Here is a 20,734-nt window from a genome sequence, read left to right on the forward strand (position 1 = left end):
AGCCAGGCATGGGAGGCTGGACCAGCCTGGTCTAAAGCGGGCAGTGCCCCCAAGGGTCCACAGAACGGTTCTCCCACCTTGTACCCCCCACTCACCCCATCATCCACCTTTCAGCCTCCCCGACAGGCCTCCTCTGAACCCTATTTCCTGAGCCTGGCGGCTGCCCAGACCACCATCCCCTAGGCCTGGGGTTGGGGCTCCCCGCGTCCCTCTCTATCTTTAGTTCCTTGTTTCCCTCATTTAATTCCGAGGTCTCTCTTCCTGTCCAGACTGTGCAGGGCCACAGGGGACAGGGTGGAGGCCGGTGGGAGCCACGGGCTCCTGTCCCTCCCTGCCCCATGCTGAGAATCCCACACCTCGAGCCCTGAGCTAGCCCCCGCTCTCCTCACAGTTCATCAGGAGCTACCTGAGCACCCACAATACACGGATCTAAGCTCTGCCCCTGGCAGCAGCCTGGGGTGACAGCTTTCCCTGATCCACTTAATCAGCTAGGACTTCCTGGAAAAAGCCACCGGCTCCTGGATTTCCCATCATCTCAAGCCTCTGCTCCCCTGCTGAATTGTAAACTCCTTGAAGGCATCGACTACTAATGTTTATTTTATTCTCCCAAGCAATTAGGTCGTTGGCCTGCACAGAGTAGGTGCCCCGTAAATATCTGAAATGGATTGATTGACTAGTAGTAGCACAGTGGTAATGGTATTCACTAAGCGTCCACTGTGGAGGAGGGAAGGGAAGGGAGAGGAGGAAGGGTTGGGGGGCGGGAGAAAAGATAAAGGGGAAAAGTTTCTGGCACTGAGGATTTTGAGACAATGGAATGGCTGACCAAGGAAGGCTGCAACTCTCCTTCCCTGGAGACCTTCATCATCACAGTCATGGTCTGTGCTAGAGAAGCAGCGTGGCTTAGTGGAAAGAGCATGGATTTGGGAGTCAGAGGTCATGGGTTCTCATTCCAGCCCCGCCACTTGTCAGCTGTGTGACTTTGGGCAAGTCAGTTAACTTCTCTGTGCTTCAGTTACCTCATCTGTAAAATGGGAATTAAAACTGTGAGCCCCTTGCGGGACGGACAACCTGATTACCTTGTATCTCCCCCAGCGCTTAGAACAGTAAGCACATAGTAAATGCTTAACAAATACCAGTATTATTGTTACTATCATCATCATCGTCATCATTATCACATGTGCTAGGTACTTCACTAGATGCTGGGAAGAAGCCACTGGAGATTAGCAGACAACCAATTAGTCAATCCTATATTATTCAGTGCTGACTGTGTGCAGTTCACTGTACTAAGTGTTTGGGAGAATGCAATGTAACAGACATATTCCCTGCCCAAAACAACCTTACAATCTAGAAGGAGAGGCAGACATTAATATAAATAAATAAATTACAGATATTGAGAGGGGGGATGAATAAAGGGAGCAAGTCAGGGTGATGCCGAAGGGAGTTGAGGAAAAGGAAAAGAGGGCTTAATCAGAGAAGGCCTCTTGGAGGAGATGAACTTTCAGTAAGGCTTTGAAGTGGGGGAGAATAATTGTCTGTCGGATATGAAGAGGGAGGGAGTTCCAGAACAGAGGCAGGACGTGGGCGAGAGGCTGGCGGCGAGATAGACGAGATTGATGAGAAGATTGGCATGAGAGGAGTGAAGTCTGCAGGCCGGTTTGAAGTAGAAGAGTGGCAAAGTGAGGTAGGAGAGGGCAAGGTGATGGAGCGCTCCAAAGCCAATGGTGAGCAGTTTCCGTTTAATGTGGAGATGGATGGGCAACCACTGGAGGTTCCTGAGGAGCTCCAGACAGAGTTCCTGCCTTTAAAGGAGTTTGCAATCTCAAATGGGGGAGAAGAGAACAAATACACACATACACACATCAGGAAATCCTGGTTGCTGGACTGTAAATTTGTCCTCTAGACTGTAAACTTGTTGTGGGCTGGGAACATTTCTACCAACTCTGTTATACTGTTCTACTGAACTCTCCCAAGTGCTTAGTACAGTGCCCTGCATGCAGTAGCAGCTCAATAAATACAATTGTTTGATTGATTGCTGGGACTCAAGACTTGCCTGGAGCCTCAAAGATTCCCGTGTCACCCAGTAGGTGAAATGGATTAAAGATGAAAGCAAAGCAGTGTAACATAGTGAAAAGATCACAGGCCTGGGAGTCGGAAGACCGGGGTTCTAATTCCGGTTCCTCCGTTCATGGCCTTGGGCAAGTTATTTAACTTCTCTGTGCCTCAGTTGCCTCATCTGTAAAATGGGGGTGAAATATCTGTTCTCTCACCTACGTAGACTGTGAGCCCCATGCCACGCAGAGACTGTGCCCGATCTGAATATCCTGCCTCTACCCTAGCGCTTAGTGCTTGGCATGTAATAAATGCTTAACAACTACTACATTTGTTATTATAGTCCTGTCCGAGAGACTGGGGAGGGGGTGGTCTCTTCTGGCCTTTCCCCCCACCTCTCTTCACTGCAGGGCTGATTTGTTTCCGGACCTCTCCCAGGACAGCCGCAGGGGACTACGGCCTTGTAACGGCAGTGGCCCGTGGTGATCGTGGTGCCAGGGACAGGGCGGGTTGGCAAGGGTAGCCGTGACTGTGATGGCGGTGAGGAGGGCAAAGCTCTGTGCCCTACCAGTGGTCTGGCGGGGAGAAAGACAGCCACTGGGACAGACGGACTGACCGAAAGAGAGAGAGAGAGGTCTGGGAATTGAAGAGCATCCAAGCTGCCTGCTCTGTCTCTGCTTCAATCAATCAATCACTCGATAGTATTGACAGTGCCTACGGTGAGCTTATCCCTTCTCTTGGCTCACCCACCAGGCTAGACGGCAAGCTAGGAACCATGTCTTCTAACTATTGTACTCTCCCAAGTATTTGACACAGTAGATACACAATAAATCCTATTGATTGATTGATTACAGTAACTATTTGGGAAGAGTTCAATAAAAGCAGACTTGGTCCCTGCCCTCAAGGAGGGAAGGTTGGGGGGGAGATAGAAAGACACAAATTATTTACAAATAGTGTGGAGCTGGAGAAAGAAAACCACAGCTGTTGTTAGCTGGGGGGAGTATAGCAGGACAGATCAATAAATAAATGCAAATGAATGCAAAACGACACATACATAAGTGCTTAGGATAGTTGTGTAAACAAAAGTTCTAAGGTCTTCAGTCCCTTTGCGGGGGAGGTTCTTGTTGGTTTAGGGGCCAGGTTAGGCTGGCCTGTAGTGGAGGGACAGAGTCAGTGATTGGAGATACTCTCCCAAGCGCTTAGTACAGTGCTCTGCACCCAGTAAGCATTCAATAAATACGATTGAAGGAATGAATGAGAAGCAGCCTTGAGGAGGTGCATGGGAGGAAGGGAGAAATGGAAGAGGGGTGGGGAGGGGAGAGGTCTTAGACTGTAAAACACCCCAAGGGCAGGGTCCTTTTCTACTAATTCTACCACACTCTCCCAAGTGCTTATACAGTAGGCATACAGCACACAGTCCTGCACATATTTGTTGCTCTATTAATATTATAGATTGTTTGACAGACGGGGTGTATAGGGGAGGGAGGGAGCCATGGGTTGAGGGGAAGAGGGGAGCTGGCACCAGAGTTCCTTCTGACTCTGGAAAAGGGAGAGAAAGGGAGAAAGGCGGCCAGCAAGGAGAAAGGTGTGGGTGCCAGGGCTACAGGGAAGGCTGGACATAATGATGAGGATGATGATGATGGCATTTGTTAAGCACTTACTATGTGCACAGCACTGTTCCAAGCACTGGGGAGGATACAAAGTGATCAGGTGAGTCCCACGTGGGATTCACAGTCTTAATCCCCATTTTACAGTTGAGGTAACTGAGGCACAGAGACGTTAAGAGGCATAGAGAAGCAGTGTGGCTCAGTGGGAGTCAGAGGTCATGGGTTCAAATCCCTACTCTGCCACATGTCTGCTGTGTGACCTTGGTAAAGTCACTTTACTTCTCTGAGCCTCAGTTACCTCATCTATAAAATGGGGATGAAGACTGTGAGCCCCACGTGGGACAAACTGATTACCCTGTATCTAACCCAGAGCTTAGAATAGTGCATGGCACATAGGAAGTGCTTAACAAATACCATTATTATTATTATTATTAACTGGGTGGGAAGGGGGAGGCTCTGAAGAGTCTACATGAAGGGCAGGGGACAAGGGAGAAGAGCTGAGAAAGAATGAGATTCCTAGAAGGGGAAAAGAAACTACCTTTTGTTGCTGAATTGTACTTTCCAAGCGCTTAGTACAGGGCTCTGCACACAGTAATAATAATAATAATAATGACATTTATTAAGCGCTTACTATGTGCAAAGCACTGTTCTAAGCGCTGGAGAGGTTACAAGGTGATCAGGTTGTCAATCAATTGTATTTATTGAGCGCTTACTGTGTGCAGAGCACTGTACTAAGCGCTTGGGAAGTACAAGTTGGCAACAAGTTGGCATGTTGTCCCATGTGGGGCTCACAGTCTTAATCCCCATTTTACAGATGAGGTAACTGAGGCTCAGAGAAGTGAGTGACTTGCCCAAAGTTCACACAGCAGGACTGTGGCGGAGCCAGGATTCGAACCCATGACCTCTGACTCCAAAGCCCGTGCTCTTTCCACTGAGCCACGCTGCTTGAATGAACTAGGAAGAGGAGGCGAGTGGTCAGGGGCTGGGGGAGAGGCTGGGGGAGCTGGCCGAGGCAGAGAGCAAGCAGGGGGGCAGAGAGGAGGTGGAGAAATAGTGGGAGGAGGAGCATGGGACGGCAGAGGTCCTCAGACAGAGGTCAGAGGGTAGGCCCGGGCCAAGGGCAACGACAGGGTTAGGCTTTGGGGGAGGGGGCTAAGGGAGGGGATTTAGAGGAGGTTTAGCTAGGCCAGAGGCCCCCCTCCCCCTTCCAGTCTCTCCCAGAACTGCCAAAGCCTGCAGGGAAGGGGAGAGGGAAGAGGCGGGTAGGAAGGAAGGCCAGAAGTCAGGCCTTTTCACCTCCTTCAAATTCCCAGGGTTAGGCGGGTCTGGACGACCCCTGCCCTCCCTTCCCCTGGCCACTACCTGAGCCTTTTTTCCAGGATGTTGGCCTGGGAGACTCCGGGTGCCCGGTGAGGGGGGACCCTTCCTTCTCCTTTTTTTTTTTTTTGATGGCATTTATTAAGCGCTTACTGTGTGCAGAGCATTGTTCTAAGGCCTCTCCGAGCCAAAACTAAGGGGGCTTTAGGAGGAAAAGCGCGATGCCAGGTGTGGGCCTGAGGGGAAGGGGAGGGACGGGGTGGAAGACTGAATATCGGGGAAAGGGCGAGGACCCCCGGATTCACACCCACCACACGCACAATCTACCCAGGACAGATCCGAATGCCCCTGGCCTCACACTGGCATAGGTAATAATAGTAACAATAATAATAATGATGATGGCATTTATTAAGCGCTTACTATGTGCAAAGCACTGTTCTAAGTGCTGGGGAGGTTACAAGGTGATCAGGTTGTCCCACGTTGGGCTCACAGTCTTAATCCCCATTTTACAGATGAGGGAACTGAGGCACAGAGAAGTTGACTTGTCCAAGTCACACAGTTGACAATTGGCAGAGCTGGAATTTGAACCCATGACCTCTGACTCCAAAACCCGGGCTTTTTCCACTGAGCCACGCTGCTTCTCTGTTAGGTGCTAACAGAATCTCAGCCACATGCCGAGAGGCAGTGTGGGTCAGTGGAAAGAGGCCGAGCTTGGGAGTCAGAGGGTATGTGCTCTAATTCTGGCTCCACCACTGTCATTCATTCAATCGTATTTATTGGGTGCTTACTGTGTGCAGAGCACTGCACTAAGTGCCTGGGAAGTACAAGTTGGCAACATATAGACACGGTCGCTACCCAACAGCGGCTACATTATCAGTACAAGTAAGTGCAAGTAAGTACTTAAGTGCCATTATCATTATTATTAGAAAGAGCAAGGGGTTGGGAGTCAGAGGTCATGGGTTCTAATCCTGACTCCACCACTTAACAGCTGTGTGACTTTGGGCAAGTCATTTAACGTCTCTGTGCCTCATTTACCTCATCTGTAAACTGGGGATTAAGACTGTGAGCCTCACATGGGACAGCCTGATTACCTCCTATGTACCCCAGAGTTTAGAACAGTGCTGGGACACACAGTAAATAATTACCAAATACCATCATTATTGACTTGACACCTGTCCACATGTTTTGTTTTGTTGTCTGTCACCCCCTTCTAGACTGTGAGCCCGTTGTTGGGTTGGGACCGTCTCTATATGTTGCCAACCTGTACAGTGCTCTGCACAGTGAGTGCTCAATACGATTGAATGAATGATTACTATTAACAGTGCTTGGCACATAGTAAGCACTTACCAATGCCATCATTATTATTATTAGCAGAGCTTGGCATGTAGTAAAATGGGGATTAATAATAATAATAATGGCATTTGTTAAGCACTTACTATGTGCAAAGCACTGTTATAATAATAATGATGGTATTTGTTAAGCGCTTACTATGTGCAGGGCACTGTTCTAAGCGCTGGGGGGGGGGATACAAGGTGATCAAGTTGTCCCACGTGGGGCTCACAGTCTTAATCCCCATTTTACAGATGAGGGAACTGAGGCTCAGAGAAGTGAAGTGACTTGCCCCAGGTCACACAGCAGACATGTGGCCGAGCCGGAATTCAAACCCATGGCCTCTGACTCTGAAGCCCGGGCTCTTTCCAATGAGCCACGCTGCTTCTCAGCGCTGGGGGCATACAAGGTGATCTGGTTGTCCTGCTTGGGGCTCACAATCATCCCCATTTTACAGGTGAGGTAACTGAGACTCCGAGAAGTTAAGTGACTTGCCCAAGGTCACCCAGCAGACATGTGGCGGAGCCGGGATTCGAACCCCTGCCCTCTGACTCCAAAGCCCGTGCTGTGTCCGCTGAGCCACGGTTAAGATTGTGAGCCCCACGTGGGACAACCTAATTACCTTGTATCTACCCCAGCGCTTAGAAAAGTGCTTGGCACATAGAAAGCGCTTAAAGCGGTCATGGGTTCGAGTCCCGGCTCTGCCGTATGTCTGCTGTGTGACCTTGGGCAAGTCACTTAACTTCTTGGAGCCGCAGTTACCTCATCTGTAAAATGGGGATGATGACTGTAAGGCCCACGTGGGACAACCTGATCACCTTGTATCCCCCCCCAGAGCTTAGAACAGTGCTTTGCACATAGTAAGCGCTTAACAAATGCCATCATCATCATCAAACAATGCCAGCATTATTATTATTGGAATCACCTCTACACACACACACGCACACACGCAGGCACAGCCCTCCTTCTTACACACTCTGAGGATTCACAAGGTCCCTCGCAAGGACTCCCAGGCCGTCCCACCAAGCAGGCTCCTCGTCCCCCCCAGCTCCCCCAACCCTGGCCGCGCCCTCCCCCCGGAGATAACGCGGTGATGCTGGGAGTATGCGGCCCTGTCGAGCCGGGCCTCATCTGCAATTCAAAGGCCTGGCGGGGTCGACCCCCCTCCTCAACCCACCCACCCGGCCGACCCACCGTCCCCATTTCTGCCCCCAGGGCAAAGCGTCCTCTCCCTCAACGGGACTGGGGCTAGGGGTAATTGACTACCCCAATCAATTCATTCATTCAATTTTAGACTGTGAGCCCACTGTTGGGTAGGGACTGTCTCTATATGTTGCCAACTTATGCTTCCCAAGCGCTTAGTACAGTGCTCTGCACACAGGAAGCGCACAATAAATACGATTGATGATGATTCAATCGTATTTCTTGGGCACTTTCTGTGTGATGATGATGAGGACGGTGGTAGTTACCTCCTTCCCTTCCCCACAGCACCTGTATATATGTATATATGTCTGTACATATTTATTACTCTATTTATTTATTTATTTTACTTGTACATATCTATTCTATTTATTTTATGTTAGTATGTTTGGTTTTGTTCTCGGTCTCCCCCTTTTTGACTGCGAGCCCACTGTTGGGTAGGGACTGTCTCTATATGTTGCCAACTTGTACTTCCCAAGCGCTTAGTACAGTGCTCTGCACACAGTAAGCACTCAATAAATATGATTGATGATGATTCAATCGTATTTCTTGGGCACTTTCTGTGTGATGATGATAATGATGATGATGGTGGTAGTTACCTCCTTCCCTTCCCCACAGCACCTATATATTTGTATGTATGTCTGTACATATTTATTACTCTATTTATTTATTTATTTATTTATTTATTTATTTTGCTTGTACATATCTATTCTATTTATTTTATTTTGTTAATATGTTTGTTTTTGTTCTCTGTCTCCCCCTTCTAGACTGTGAGCCCACTGTTGGGTAGGGACTGTCTCTAAATGTTGCCATCTTGTACTTCCCAAGCGCTTAGTACAGTGCTCTGCACACAGTAAGCGCTCAATAAATACGATTGATTGATTGATTGATTAAGCGCTTAATGAATGAAGCACTTAATGATGTTGATAATAATTATAATAATAATGGTATTTATTAAGCGCTTACTATGTGCAAAGCACTGCTCTAAGCGCTGGGGAGGTTACAAGGTGATCAGGTTGTCCCACGGGGGGCTCGCGGTCTTAATCCACATTTTCCAGATGAGGTAACTGAGACACAGAGAAGTGAAGTGACTTGCCCAAAGTCACACAGTTGACAACTGGCTGAGCTGGGATTTGAACCCATGAACTCTGACTCCAAAGCCCGGGCTCTTTCCACTGAGCCACGCTGTATTTATTAAGCGCTTCTTATGTGCCAAGCACTGTTCTAAGCGTTGGGGTTGTCCCACGGGGGGCTCGCAGTCTTAATCCCCATTTTCCAGTGAAGGGAACTGAGGCACAGAGAAGTTAAGTGACTTGCCTAAGGTCACACAGCAGGACAAGTGGTGGAGGCGGGATTAGAACCCACAACCTCTGACTCCCAAGCCTATGGTCTTTCCACTAAGCCACTCTGCTACTCTATAGTAAGCAGAGCACTGTACTAAGCGCCTGGAAAGTACAATTCGGCAACAGATAGAGACAATCCCTACCCAACAACGGGCTCACAGGGGGAGACAGACAACAAACCAAGTAAACGGGCATACATTCATTCATTCCATCATATTTATTGAGCGCTTGCTGTGTGCAGAGCGCTGTGGAGAAGCAGCGTGGCACAGTGGAAAGAGCCCGGGCTCTGGAGTCACAGGTCATGGGTTCAAATCCCGGCTCCGTTAACTGTCAGCTGTGTGACTTTGGGAAAGTCACTTCACTTCTCTGGGCCTCAGTTACCTCATCTGGAAAATGGGGATTAAAACTGTGAGCCCCCCGTGGGACAACCTGATCACCTTGTAACCTCCCCAGCGCTTAGAACAGTGCTTTGCACATAGTAAGCGCTTAACATATTTCCCCTTTTAGACTGTGAGCCCACTGTTGGGTAGGGACTGTCTCTATATGTTGCCAACTTGTACTTCCCAAGCGCTTAGTACAGTTCTCTGCACACAGTAAGCGCTCAATAAATACGATTGATGATGATATACCATCATTATTATTATTATTATTATTACTAAGCGCTTGGAAAGTACAATTCGACAACAGAGACAGTCCTTATCCGACAACGGGCTCGCAGTCTAGGAGGGGGAGTCAGACAACAAAACAAAACAAGTAGAAAGGCCTCAATAGCATCATCTGTAAAATGGGGATTATGACTGTGAGCCCCCCGTGGGACAACCTGATCACCTTGTAACCTCCCCAGCGCTTAGAGCAGTGCTTTGCACATAGTAAGCGCTTAATAAATGCCATTATTATTATAATTATTATCAACATAAATAGAATTATAGATCTATACACATCATTAAGGGAGAAGGGGAAGGGAGAGTGGCGAGGAGGGAAGAGCCTGGGGCGAGGGCCTCGCTGACCCGCTAAACGCTTGGCGATCATTTGGGGAAGGGGCTAAAATACCCCGAGACCCCCGGGGGGATGGGGCTCTGGCCCACCGCTCCTTTAGGCGCTAAATACTTAGAGACCGCGATTAACGCGCTGCTAAAGGGCAGCGAAGAGTCATTCATTCGGTCGTATTTATTGAGCGCTGACTGCGCAGAGCACTGTACTGAGCGCTTGGAAAGTACAAATTCAGCAATAAAGAGAGACAATCCCTGCCCACAGCGGGTTGACAGTCTAGAAGGGGGGAGACATATTTATTACTCTATTTATTTATTTATTTATTTATTTATCTTACTTGTACATTTCTATCCTATTTATTTTATTTTGTTGGTATCTTTGGTTCTGTTCTCTGTCTCCCCCTTTTAGACTGTGAGCCCACTGTTGGGTAGGGACTGTCTCTATGTGTTGCCAATTTGTACTTCCCAAGCGCTTAGTACAGTGCTCTGCACATAGTAAGCGCTCAATAAATACGATTGATTGATTGATTGATTGATTGATTGAGACGGACATCAAAGCAAACCGCCTCCCCCTGACTCCCTTTGCTCTTCCTCCCCTCCCCACGGCCCTTATGTATATATCTGTATTTTTATTTATTTATATTGATGCCTGTTGACTTGTACTGATGTCTCCCCCCGCGACTGTGAGCTCGTTGGATGGTCCCTCTTCATTGCTGTATTGTCCTCTCCCAAGCGCTTAGTACAGTGCTCTGCACAGAATAAGCGCTCAATAAAATCCCGGCTCCGCCACTCCTCTGCTGTGTGTCCTTTCATTCATTCATTCAATCGCATTTATTGAGCGCTTACCGTGTGCAGAGCACTGTACTAAGCGCTTGGGAAGTGTCCTTGGGCAAGTTACTTCACTTCTCTGGGCCTCAGTTTTCTCATCAGTAAAACGGGGATGAAGACTGTGAGCCCCATGTGGGACAACCTGATTACCTTGTAATAATAATAATAATAATGGTATGTATTAATTGCTTACTATATGCCAAGCACTGTTCTATACTCTGGGGTAGGGACAAGATAATCAGATTGTCCCACGTGGGGCTCACAGTCTTCATCCCCATTTCACAGATGAGGTAACTGAGGCACAGAGAAGTGAAGTGAGTTGCCCGAGGTCACACAGCAGACAAGTGGCAGAGCTTGGACCAGAACCCACGTCCTCTGCCTCTCAAACCCGTGCTCTTTCCCAACCCTAGCGCTTAGAACAGTGCTTTGCACATAGTAAGTGCTTAGCAGTCTTTTAGACTGTGAGCCCAATGTTGGGTAGGGACTGTCTTTATATGTTGCCAATTTGTACTTCCCAAGCGCTTAGTACAGTGCTCTGCACATAGTAAGCGCTCAATAAATATGATTGATTGATTGATTAGCAAATACTATCATTCGTAGAGGAGCAAGCTGTTCTAGTGGATAGAGCACGGGATGCGAGTCAGAAGGTCATGGGTTCTAATCCCGGGTCTGCCACTTGTCTGCTGTGTGGCCTTGGGCAAGTCACTTCACTTCTCTGTGCCTCAGTTCCCCCCATCTGTAAAATGGGGATTAAGACTGTGGGACACAGACTGTGTCCAACTGGATTTTCTTGGATCTACCTCACGCCAATACTTAGAACAGTGCCAGGCACATTCTTTCATTCATTCATTCATTCATTCATTCAATCGCATTCATTGAGCGCTCTGTGCAGAGCACTGTACTAAACTCCGCACACAGTCAGCGCTCAATAAATATGAACGAATGAATACTAAGCGCTTGGAAAATACAATTCAGCAATAGACAATCCCTGCCCACACTGGGTTTACATTCATTCATTCAATCGTATTTATTGAGTGCTTACTGTTTGCAGAGCACTGTACTAAGCGCTTGGAAGGTACAATTCAGCAACAAAATAGAGACAATCCCTGCCCACAAGGGGCTCACAGTCGAGAAGGGGGGAGACAGACATCAAAGCAAGTAAACAGGCAGAAATAGTAAGCGCATAACAAATAACAAATGCTCCTCTGTTCCCCCTTCCCCTGCCCACAGCACTTGTGTATATTTGTACATATTTATTACTCTACTAATTTTATTAATGATATGTATATATACCTATAATTCTATCTATTTTGATGCTCTTGACGCTTGTCTCCTTGTTTTGTTTTGTTGTCTGTCTCCCCTCTTCTAGACTGTGAGCCCGTTGTTGGGTAGGGATTGTCTCTATCTGCTGTCGATTTGTACTTTCCAAGTGCTTAGTACAGTGCTCTGCACATAGTAAGTGCTCAATAAATACTATTGAATGAATGAATGAATTAACATAATTATTATGACCAAATATCATTATTATCATTATTAACAAGAACAAGTGAATGAATGAAATAGCATGATTATTATGAATACATATTACAATTATTATTATTAATAAAACAATGGAATGAATGCATGCATGAAATAGCATAATTAGTATGAACAAATACCATTCTTATTATTAATAATAAATATGAACGAATCAATGAATTTCATTCATTCAATCGTATTTATTGAGTGCTTACTGTGTGCAGAGCACTGTACTAAGTGTTTGGAAAGTACAATTCGGCAACGTATACAGTCCCTAACCAACAACAGGCTCACAGTCTAGAAGGGGGGAGACAGACAGCAGAACAGAACAAGTAGATGGGTGTCAATACCATCAAAATAGAATTATAGACATATACACATCATTAATAAAATAGTCATAAATATGTACAAATAGACACCAGTGCCGAGGGGAGGGGAAGGGGGTAGGGCAGAGGGAGGGAGTGGGGGAGAAGGGGAGGAGGAGGAGAGGATAAAGGGGCTCAGTCTGGGAATAAATGAATAATAATGATAATGTTGGTATTTATTAAGTGCTTACTATGTGCCAAGCACTGTTCTAAGCGCTGGGCTAGATACAAGGTCATCAGGTTGTCCCACGTGGGGCTCATGGTCTTCTAGACTGTGAGCCCACTGTTAGGTAGGGACTGTCTCTATATGTTGCCAACTTGTACTTCACAAGTGCTTAGTACAGTGCTCTGCACACAGTAAGCACTCAATAAATACGATTGATTGATTGATTGATTAATCCCCATTTTACAGATGAGGTAACAGAGGCCCAGAGAAGTGAAGTGACTTGCCCAAAGTCACACAGCTGACAAGTAGCGGAGCCAGAATTGGAACCCATGACCTCTGACTCCCAAGCCCGGGCTCTTAATAATAATAATGATGATAGTATTTGGGTTTTTTAAATGACATTTATTAAGCGCTTACTATGTGCAAAGCACTGTTCTAAGCGCTGGGGAGGTTACAAGGTGATCAGGTTGTCCCACAGGGGGCTCACAGTCTTAATCCCCATTTTACAAATGGGGTAACTCCGGCACAGAGAAGTGAAGTGACTTGCCCAAAGTCCCACAGCTGACATTTGTTAAACGTTTACTATGTGCCAAACACTGTTCTAAGCGCTGGGGTAGGTACAAGGTCATCAGGTTGTCCCACTTGGGGCTCACAGTCTTCATCCCCATTTTCCAGATGAAGTAACAGTGGCCCAGAGAAGTGAAGTGACTTGCCCAAAGTCACACAGCTGACAAGTGGCGGAGCTGGGATTCGAACCCACGACCTCTGATTCCCAAGCCTGGGCTCTTTCCACTAACCCACGCTGCTTCTCAATGAAATAATAATAATGATGGTACTTGTTAAGCACTTACTACGTGCCAAGCAACTGTTCTAAGCGCTGGGGGGATACAATGTGATCAGGTTGTCCCATATGGGGCTCCCAGTCTTCATCCCAGTGGAAAGAGCCTGGGCTTGGGAGTCAGAGGTCATGGGTTCTAATCCTGGCTCCACCACTTGTCAGCTGTGTGACTTTGGCCAAGTCACTTCACTTCTCTGTGCCTCAGTTCCCTCATCTGTAAAGTGGGGGTGAAGACTGTGAGCCCCACGTGGGACAACCTGATCACCTTGTTATCCCCCCCAGCGCTTAGAACAGTGCTTGGCACATAGTAAGTGCTTAACAAATGCCATTATTATTATTATTATCCCCATTTTCCAGATGAGGTCACGGAGGCCCAGAGAAGTGAAGGGACTGGCCCAAAGCCACCCAGCTGAAATAGCCCAATTATTATGAACAAATACCTCCTCCAGGAGGCCTTCCCAGACTGAGCCCCCTCCTTCCTCTCCCCCTACTCTCCCTCCCCATTCCCCCGCCTTACCTCCTTCCCCTCCCCACAGCACCTGTATATATGTATATATGTTCGTACATATTTATTACTCTATTTATTTTACTTGTACATATTTATTCTATTTATTTTATTTGGTTTATATGTTTTGTTTTGTTGTCTGTCTCCCCCTTCTAGACTGTGAGCCCGCTGTTGGGTAGGGACCGTCTCTATATGTTGCCAACTTGGACTTCCCAAGCTCTCAGTCCAGTGCTCTGCACACAGTAAGCACTCAATAAATACGATTGAATGAATGAATGAATGAATATGTATATATGTTTGTACATATTTATTACTCTATTTATTTTACTTGTACATATTTATTCTATTTTATTCTATTCATTTTATTTGGTTTATATATTTTGTTTTGTTGTCTGTCTACCCCTTCTAGACTGTGAGCCCGCTGTTGGGTAGGGGCCGTCTCTATATGTTGCCAACTTGTACTTCCCAGCCGCTCAGTACAGTGCCCTGCACACAGTAAGCACTCAATAAATACGATTGAATGAATGAATGAAATACCATCCTTATTGTCGTTATTATTATGAAGGATTCATTCATTCAATCGTATTTATTGAGCACTTACTGTGTGCAGAGCACTGCGCTAAGCACTTGGGAAGTACAAGTTGGCAACATATAGAGACGGTCCCTACCCATTCATTCATTCATTCAATCGTATTTATTGAGCTCTTACTGTGTGCAGAGCACTGCACTAAGCGCTTGGGAAGTACAAGTTGGCAACATATAGAGACGGTCCCTACCCAACAGTGGGCTCACAGTCTAGGATAATGAATAGCAGTGTGGCTCAGTGGAAAGAGCCCGGGCTTTGGAGTCAGAGGTCATGGGTTCAAATCCCAGCCGTGTGACTTTGGGCAAGTCACTTCACTTCTCTGGGCCTTAGTTATCTCATCTATAAAATGGGGATTAAGACTGTGAGCCCCCCCGTGGGACAACCTGATCACCTCGCCCCCTCCTACCTCACCTCCCTTCTGTCCTTCTCCAGCCCAGCCCGCACCCTCCGCTCCTCCACCACTAATCTCCTCACTGTACCTCGCTCTCGCCTGTCCCGCCATCGACCCCCGGCCCACGTCATCCCCCGGGCCTGGAATGCCCTCCCTCTGCCCATCCGCCAAGCTAGCTCTCTTCCTCCCTTCAAGGCCCTGCTGAGAGCTCACCTCCTCCAGGAGGCCTTCCCAGACTGAGCCCCTTCTTTCCTCTCCCCCTCGTCCCCCTCTCCATCCCCCCGTCTTACCTCCTTCCCTTCCCCACAGCACCTGTATATATGTATATATGGTTGTACATATTCATTACTCTATTTATTTATTTATTTATTTATTTTACTTGTACATTTCTATCCTACTTATTTTATTTTGTTGGTATGTTTGGTTCTGTTCTCTGTCTCCCCCTTTTAGACTGTGAGCCCACTGTTGGGTAGGGACTGTCTCTATGTGATGCCAATTTGTACTTCCCAAGCGCTTAGTACAGTGCTCTGCACATAGTAGGCGCTCAATAAATACGATTGATTGATTGATTGTGAACTCCCCAGCGCTTAGAACAGTGCTTTGCACATAGTAAGCGCTTGATAAATGCCATCATCATTATTATTATTATTATTGTTATTATTCTCTGTGCCTCAGTTTCCTCATCTGGAAAATGGGGATGAAGACTGTGAGCCCCCCATGGGACAACCTGATCACCTTGTAACCCCCCAGCGCTTAGAACAGTGCTATGCACGTAGTAAGCGCTTAATAAATGCCATTAAAACAGAAAATAGGATTGACCGACCGATGGGGGGGCCGGGGTTGGGGTGTCCCCCGGCCCGAGGGCCCGGGACTGCCGGCGTCAACGCTCGTTGGGGGGGGGGGCGGCCCCGCCCCCTGCCCTCGCCGCCAGCCAATGGGGGGCGGTGGATTTTGATGGACGGGGTGGGCGCGGCCAATCAGGGCGCGGGGGAGCTATTAACAGGCCGCCGGCAAGGACCGGCTCCTTAGTCCCCGATTCCCAAGTTTTGCCCGAAAGTTCCCTGGTCCGCCGCCGCCGCCGCCGCCCCAGCCGGAGCCAAGGGAGGGCGGGCACCGGGGGGCACCGGGGGCACCGGGGGGCACCGGAGGGACAGGCCCAGCCCGGCTCAACCCCAGCCCACCCGGAGCAGCTCAGCCCGGGCCGGGCCCCGACCTCCCCCCCGCCGCCCCCGGCCCCCACGCTATGGCCGTGGCACTGGACGAGCCGGCCCTGCCCTCCATTGCCACCTTTGCCCACCTGCTGCCGGCCCACGACAAGCTGCCCTCCATGCTCCAGGTGACCTAAGGGCGGGTGGTGGGGTCCTGGGAAGGGCCAGCCCGGCGTGCGGGGGTCTTGGGAATGACCAGCCGGGGGGTGGGGGTCTTGGGAATGACCAGCCGGGGGGGTGGGGGGTCTTGGGGGGGGGGACCAGCCTGGGGGGCGGGGGTCCTGGGAAGGAACAGCTGGGGTGTGGGGGTCTTGGGGGGGACCAGGCCGGGGTGCGGGGGTCCTGGAGGGGACCAGTTTGGGGTGCGGGGGTCCTGGAGGGGACCAGCCTCGGGGGCGGGGGTCCTGGGAAGGAACAGCTGGGGTGTGGGGGTCCTGGGGGGGGACCAGGCCGGGGTGCGGGGGTCCTGGAGGTGACCAGCCTGGGGGGCGGGGGTCCTGGAGGGGACCAGCCCGGGGGGCGGGGGTCCTGGGAAGGATCAGCCCGGGGGGCGGGGATCTTAGGAAGGACTAGCCCGAGATACGGGGGTCTCCTGGGAAGGACCAGCCCGGAGTATGGGGGTCCTGTAAAGCCCAGCCCTGGATACGGGGGGTCCTGGGAAAGCCCAGGCCTGGGTACGGGGGGTCCTGGGAAGGACCAGCCCTGGGTACGGGGGTCTCCTGGGAAGAACCAGCCTTGGGTACGGGGGTCCTGGGAGGGACCAGCCCTGGGTGTGGGGGTCTTGGGAGGGACCACCTTGGGGTGCGGGAGTCTTGGGAAGGACCAGCCCGGGGTGCGGGGGTCCTGGGAAGGACCACCCCGGGGTGCGGGGATCTTAGGAAGGACTAGCCCGAGATACGGGAGTCTCCTGGGAAGGACCAGCCCGGAGTATGGGGGTCCTGAGAAAGCCCAGCCCTGGATACGGGGGTCCTGGGAAAGCCCAGGCCTGGGTACGGGGGGCCCTGGGAAGGACCAGCCCGGGGTACGGGGGTCTCCTGGAAAGGACCAGTCCTGGGTACGGGGGTCCTGGGAGGGACCACCCCGGGGTGCGGGGGTCCTGGGAAGGACCAGCCCGGAGTGCGGAGGTCCTGGGAAAGACCACCCCGGGGTGCGGGGATCCCTAGGAAGGACCAGCGCGGGATACGGGGTTCTCCTGGGAAGTACCAGCCCGGAGCATGGGGGTCCTGAGAAATCCCAGGCCTGGATACGGGGGTCCTGGGAAAGCCCAGGCCTGGGTACGGGGGTCCTGGAAAGGACCAGCCCGGGGTACGGGGGTCTCCTGGGAGGGACCAGCCCTGGGTACGGGGGTCCTGGGAGGGACCAGCCCTGGGTGCGGGGGTCCTGGGAAGGACCAGCCCGGGGTGCGGGGATCCTAGGAAGGACCAGCCCGGGATACGGGGGACTCCCGGGAAGGACCAGCCCGGAGTATGGGGGTCCTGAGAAATCTCAGGCCTGGATACGGGGGGTCCTGGGAAAGCCCAGGCCTGGGTACGGGGGTCCTGGAAAGGACCATCCCGGCGTACGAGGGCCTCCTGGCAGGGACCAGCCCTGGGTACGGGGGTCCTGGGAGGGACCAGCCCTGGGTGCGGGGGTCCTGGGAAGGACCACCCCGGGGTGCGGGGATCCCAGGAAGGACCAGCCCGGAGCATGGGGGTCCTGAGAAATCCCAGGCCTGGATACGGGGGCCCTGGGAAAGCCCAGGCCTGGGTACAGGGGTCCTGGAAAGGACCATCCCGGGGTACGGGGGGCTCCTGGGAGGGACCAGCCCTGGGTACGGGGGTCCTAGGAGGGACCAGCACTGGGTGCGGGGGGCCTGGGAGGGACCAGCACTGGGTGCGGGGGTCCTGGGAGGGACCAGCCCGGGATACGGGGGGACTCCCGGGAAGGACCAGCCCTGGATACGGGGGGTCCTGGGAAAGCCCAGGCCTGGGTACGGGGGGTCCTGGGGGGGGACCAGCCCTGGGTACGGGGGTCCTGGGAGGGGCCAGGCCGGGGTACGGGGGTCGAGAGGGAGGTCGGAGACCAGCTCGGGGCTACCGGGAGTCGAGGCTACCGGGGCAGAGGAGCCGGACCGGTCACTGTCCGCCAACCTCAAACGCGCGCCGGGCACCCGGGCCTCAAGGGGAGGGGAGGTGCTGAGTTCGAGGGTTCCCCGCCGTTGAAGGGTTCGAGGATCGGGGGGCGGGTCTGGGGGACGGGCGTCGGAGAGGTCGGGGAGTCTTCTACAGGGGGTAAATGAGGCAGAATTGAAAGGCCCGGAGAGCTCGGGATCCCGGGAGGCGGACAGCGGCGGTGGGAACAAAGCGCGGGATGGATGAAGGCGGGAGAGGACGGGGAGGGGGGTCTCGGGGTCGCCCTTAGCCCGGGGAGGGGGCCCGGAGGCCAACTTGGAGGAGGGGGCCTCGCCGACCCTCGAGTGGCAGCCGGGAAACGCCAACCCGCCGGCCTGGTTTGGGAGCCCGGGGGGGAGTGTCGGGGTGGGGCGGGGGTGGGGGGTCGCCCGGGGTGGAGGGATCCACTCCGACCCCCCGACTGTGCCCGCCCCCTCCCCAGCGGCTGCCCCCGGAGCCCTCTCCCCTCCTCCTGGCGGAGCTGGCCCAGATCAAGAAGGAAGAGGACGAGCTGGGCAAATTCGTGGACTTGGACTTCATCCTGGCGCACACGGCCGGGGGGCCGGGGGGCGGGAGCGGGGGCGCGACCCCGGCCCAGCCCCCGCCGCCTCCCCCGCCGCCGCCCCCTCCCCCGCCCCCGCACGGCCCCCCGTCGTCGTGCTACCCCCTGCCCGAGACCCCCGAGAGCTGCGGTGCCACCTCCTACGACAGCGACGGCTCCTACCCGGGCCCTGCCGCCAAGTTCGCCTTGCCCCCCGTCTACCCCGACGGCCAGCCGCACAGCTACGTGGCCGAACTCCTGGGTCCCCTGAACGGTGGCGGGGGGTCCTGCGAGCTGCCCCCGCCGCCCCCGCCCCCGCCAAGACCCCGGGAGTACACCGAGCTGCGGGGCGCCCTGGGCCCGCCTCGCATCAAGACGGAGCCGTCGGAAGAGCCCGCCTGCATGCTGGGCGGCGGGGCCTGCCTGGTCCCCCCCGAGCAGAAGCCCCTCCGACGGCTGCCCCCGGCCTTCGGGCAGCACCTGCGGACCGGGCCGCCCCCCGACGGGCTGGGCCCCGGGGACCGGCCACCCCCGGGCCTGCTGGCCGAGCTGCACGGCCAGGCCTTCGGCCTAGGGGGGCCCTACCCCGGCCCGTCCCACTTCGGGACCCCGGCCCCTCCGCCGCAGTTCCACGGCCACTTCAGCATGTTCCGGGACGGGGGGCTCAAGGCCCCCCCGGGGCCGCCCCCGCCGCCCCCGGGCCTGCACGGCCTCATGGTCACCCCGCCGCACTCCCCCGTGCTCGACTACTTTCCGGGGCTGGGGCCCCCTCCCCTCCCGCACCCCCACCTGGCCCTGCCCGGCCCCGACGACGGCACCAAGCCCAAGAGGGGACGGCGAGCCTGGGCCCGCAAACGCACGGCCACGCACAACTGTGAATACCCCGGATGTGGCAAGACCTACACGAAGAGCTCCCACCTCAAGGCCCACATGCGGACGCACACGGGTGAGCCAGAGCTTGGGGGTGGGGGCTTCCCAGGCCCAGTGCCCCCGCTCTGCCGGACCCGGGCCCCGGGACAGGTGGGGGGACGGGGACGGGTGCCCGTCCCGGCTGACCCAGGGGTTCTCCCTCCCCGCCCCCCAGGTGAGAAGCCCTACCACTGTACCTGGGACGGCTGCGGCTGGAAGTTCGCCCGCTCCGACGAGCTGACCAGGCACTACCGAAAACACACGGGCCACCGGCCTTTCCAGTGCCAACTGTGCGAGCGGGCCTTCTCCCGCTCCGACCACCTCGCCCTGCACATGAAGAGGCACATGTGAGATGCCCTCTTGGGGGCCCCCCACATTGCGGGGGCCGGACACTGACCGAGGCAGGCACCCCGGGGCCGAACTGGACTGCGGGGGGCAGGGGGAGGGAAGGGCCGAGGGCAGGCTTAGGCTGGAAGCCTGCCGACCGCCTCGCCCCCCGCCCGGCCGCGATTTCCGAGCCTCCTGGTGTGGACGCTTCTCCAGTAGGCCGCTGCGGGGGCGGCCGGCCTTCAGGGGGAGCGGAGGCTGGGTGGGTGGGGGGGTGAGAGTCTTTTATTTTGCTACACATTTGTACAGAACGCTTGCTCTCTCCTCCTCTCTCCCTCCCCACCACCCCCCAAACCCCTTCCTTTCTCCCAGGTTTTCCTCCTGGAAGGAAACTGCCCTTTTCTTCAAAGGAAAGGAGGAAGGGGTTGGGAGACTGGGGGGGTGGAGGATGAAGTATAACTGAAATCGGCCAGGAGGGTGGGCGAGGAGGGGGGGGGTCTTAGATTTCCCTCCCTCTCCACCATGTTTGTACAGTTACTGAGATGGGTCTAATATATAAATGTCTAAA

General features: G+C 53.0%; 1 protein-coding gene across 1 annotated transcript; it reads left to right on the forward strand.

Moving 5' to 3' along the window:
- Positions 1 to 809: 809 nt before the first annotated feature.
- KLF17 (Kruppel like factor 17) lies at positions 810 to 20,364 on the forward strand. Its single transcript, XM_038760135.1, has 4 exons — positions 810 to 875; positions 16,089 to 16,367; positions 18,832 to 19,876; positions 20,015 to 20,364. Exons 1-4 carry the CDS (start codon positions 810 to 812, stop codon positions 20,188 to 20,190), a joined length of 1,566 nt encoding a protein of 521 aa, XP_038616063.1. The 3' UTR covers positions 20,191 to 20,364.
- Positions 20,365 to 20,734: the final 370 nt, after the last annotated feature.

This window comes from Tachyglossus aculeatus, chromosome 18 (assembly GCF_015852505.1).
Source record: "Tachyglossus aculeatus isolate mTacAcu1 chromosome 18, mTacAcu1.pri, whole genome shotgun sequence".
Taxonomy (NCBI): Eukaryota; Metazoa; Chordata; class Mammalia; order Monotremata; family Tachyglossidae; genus Tachyglossus; species Tachyglossus aculeatus.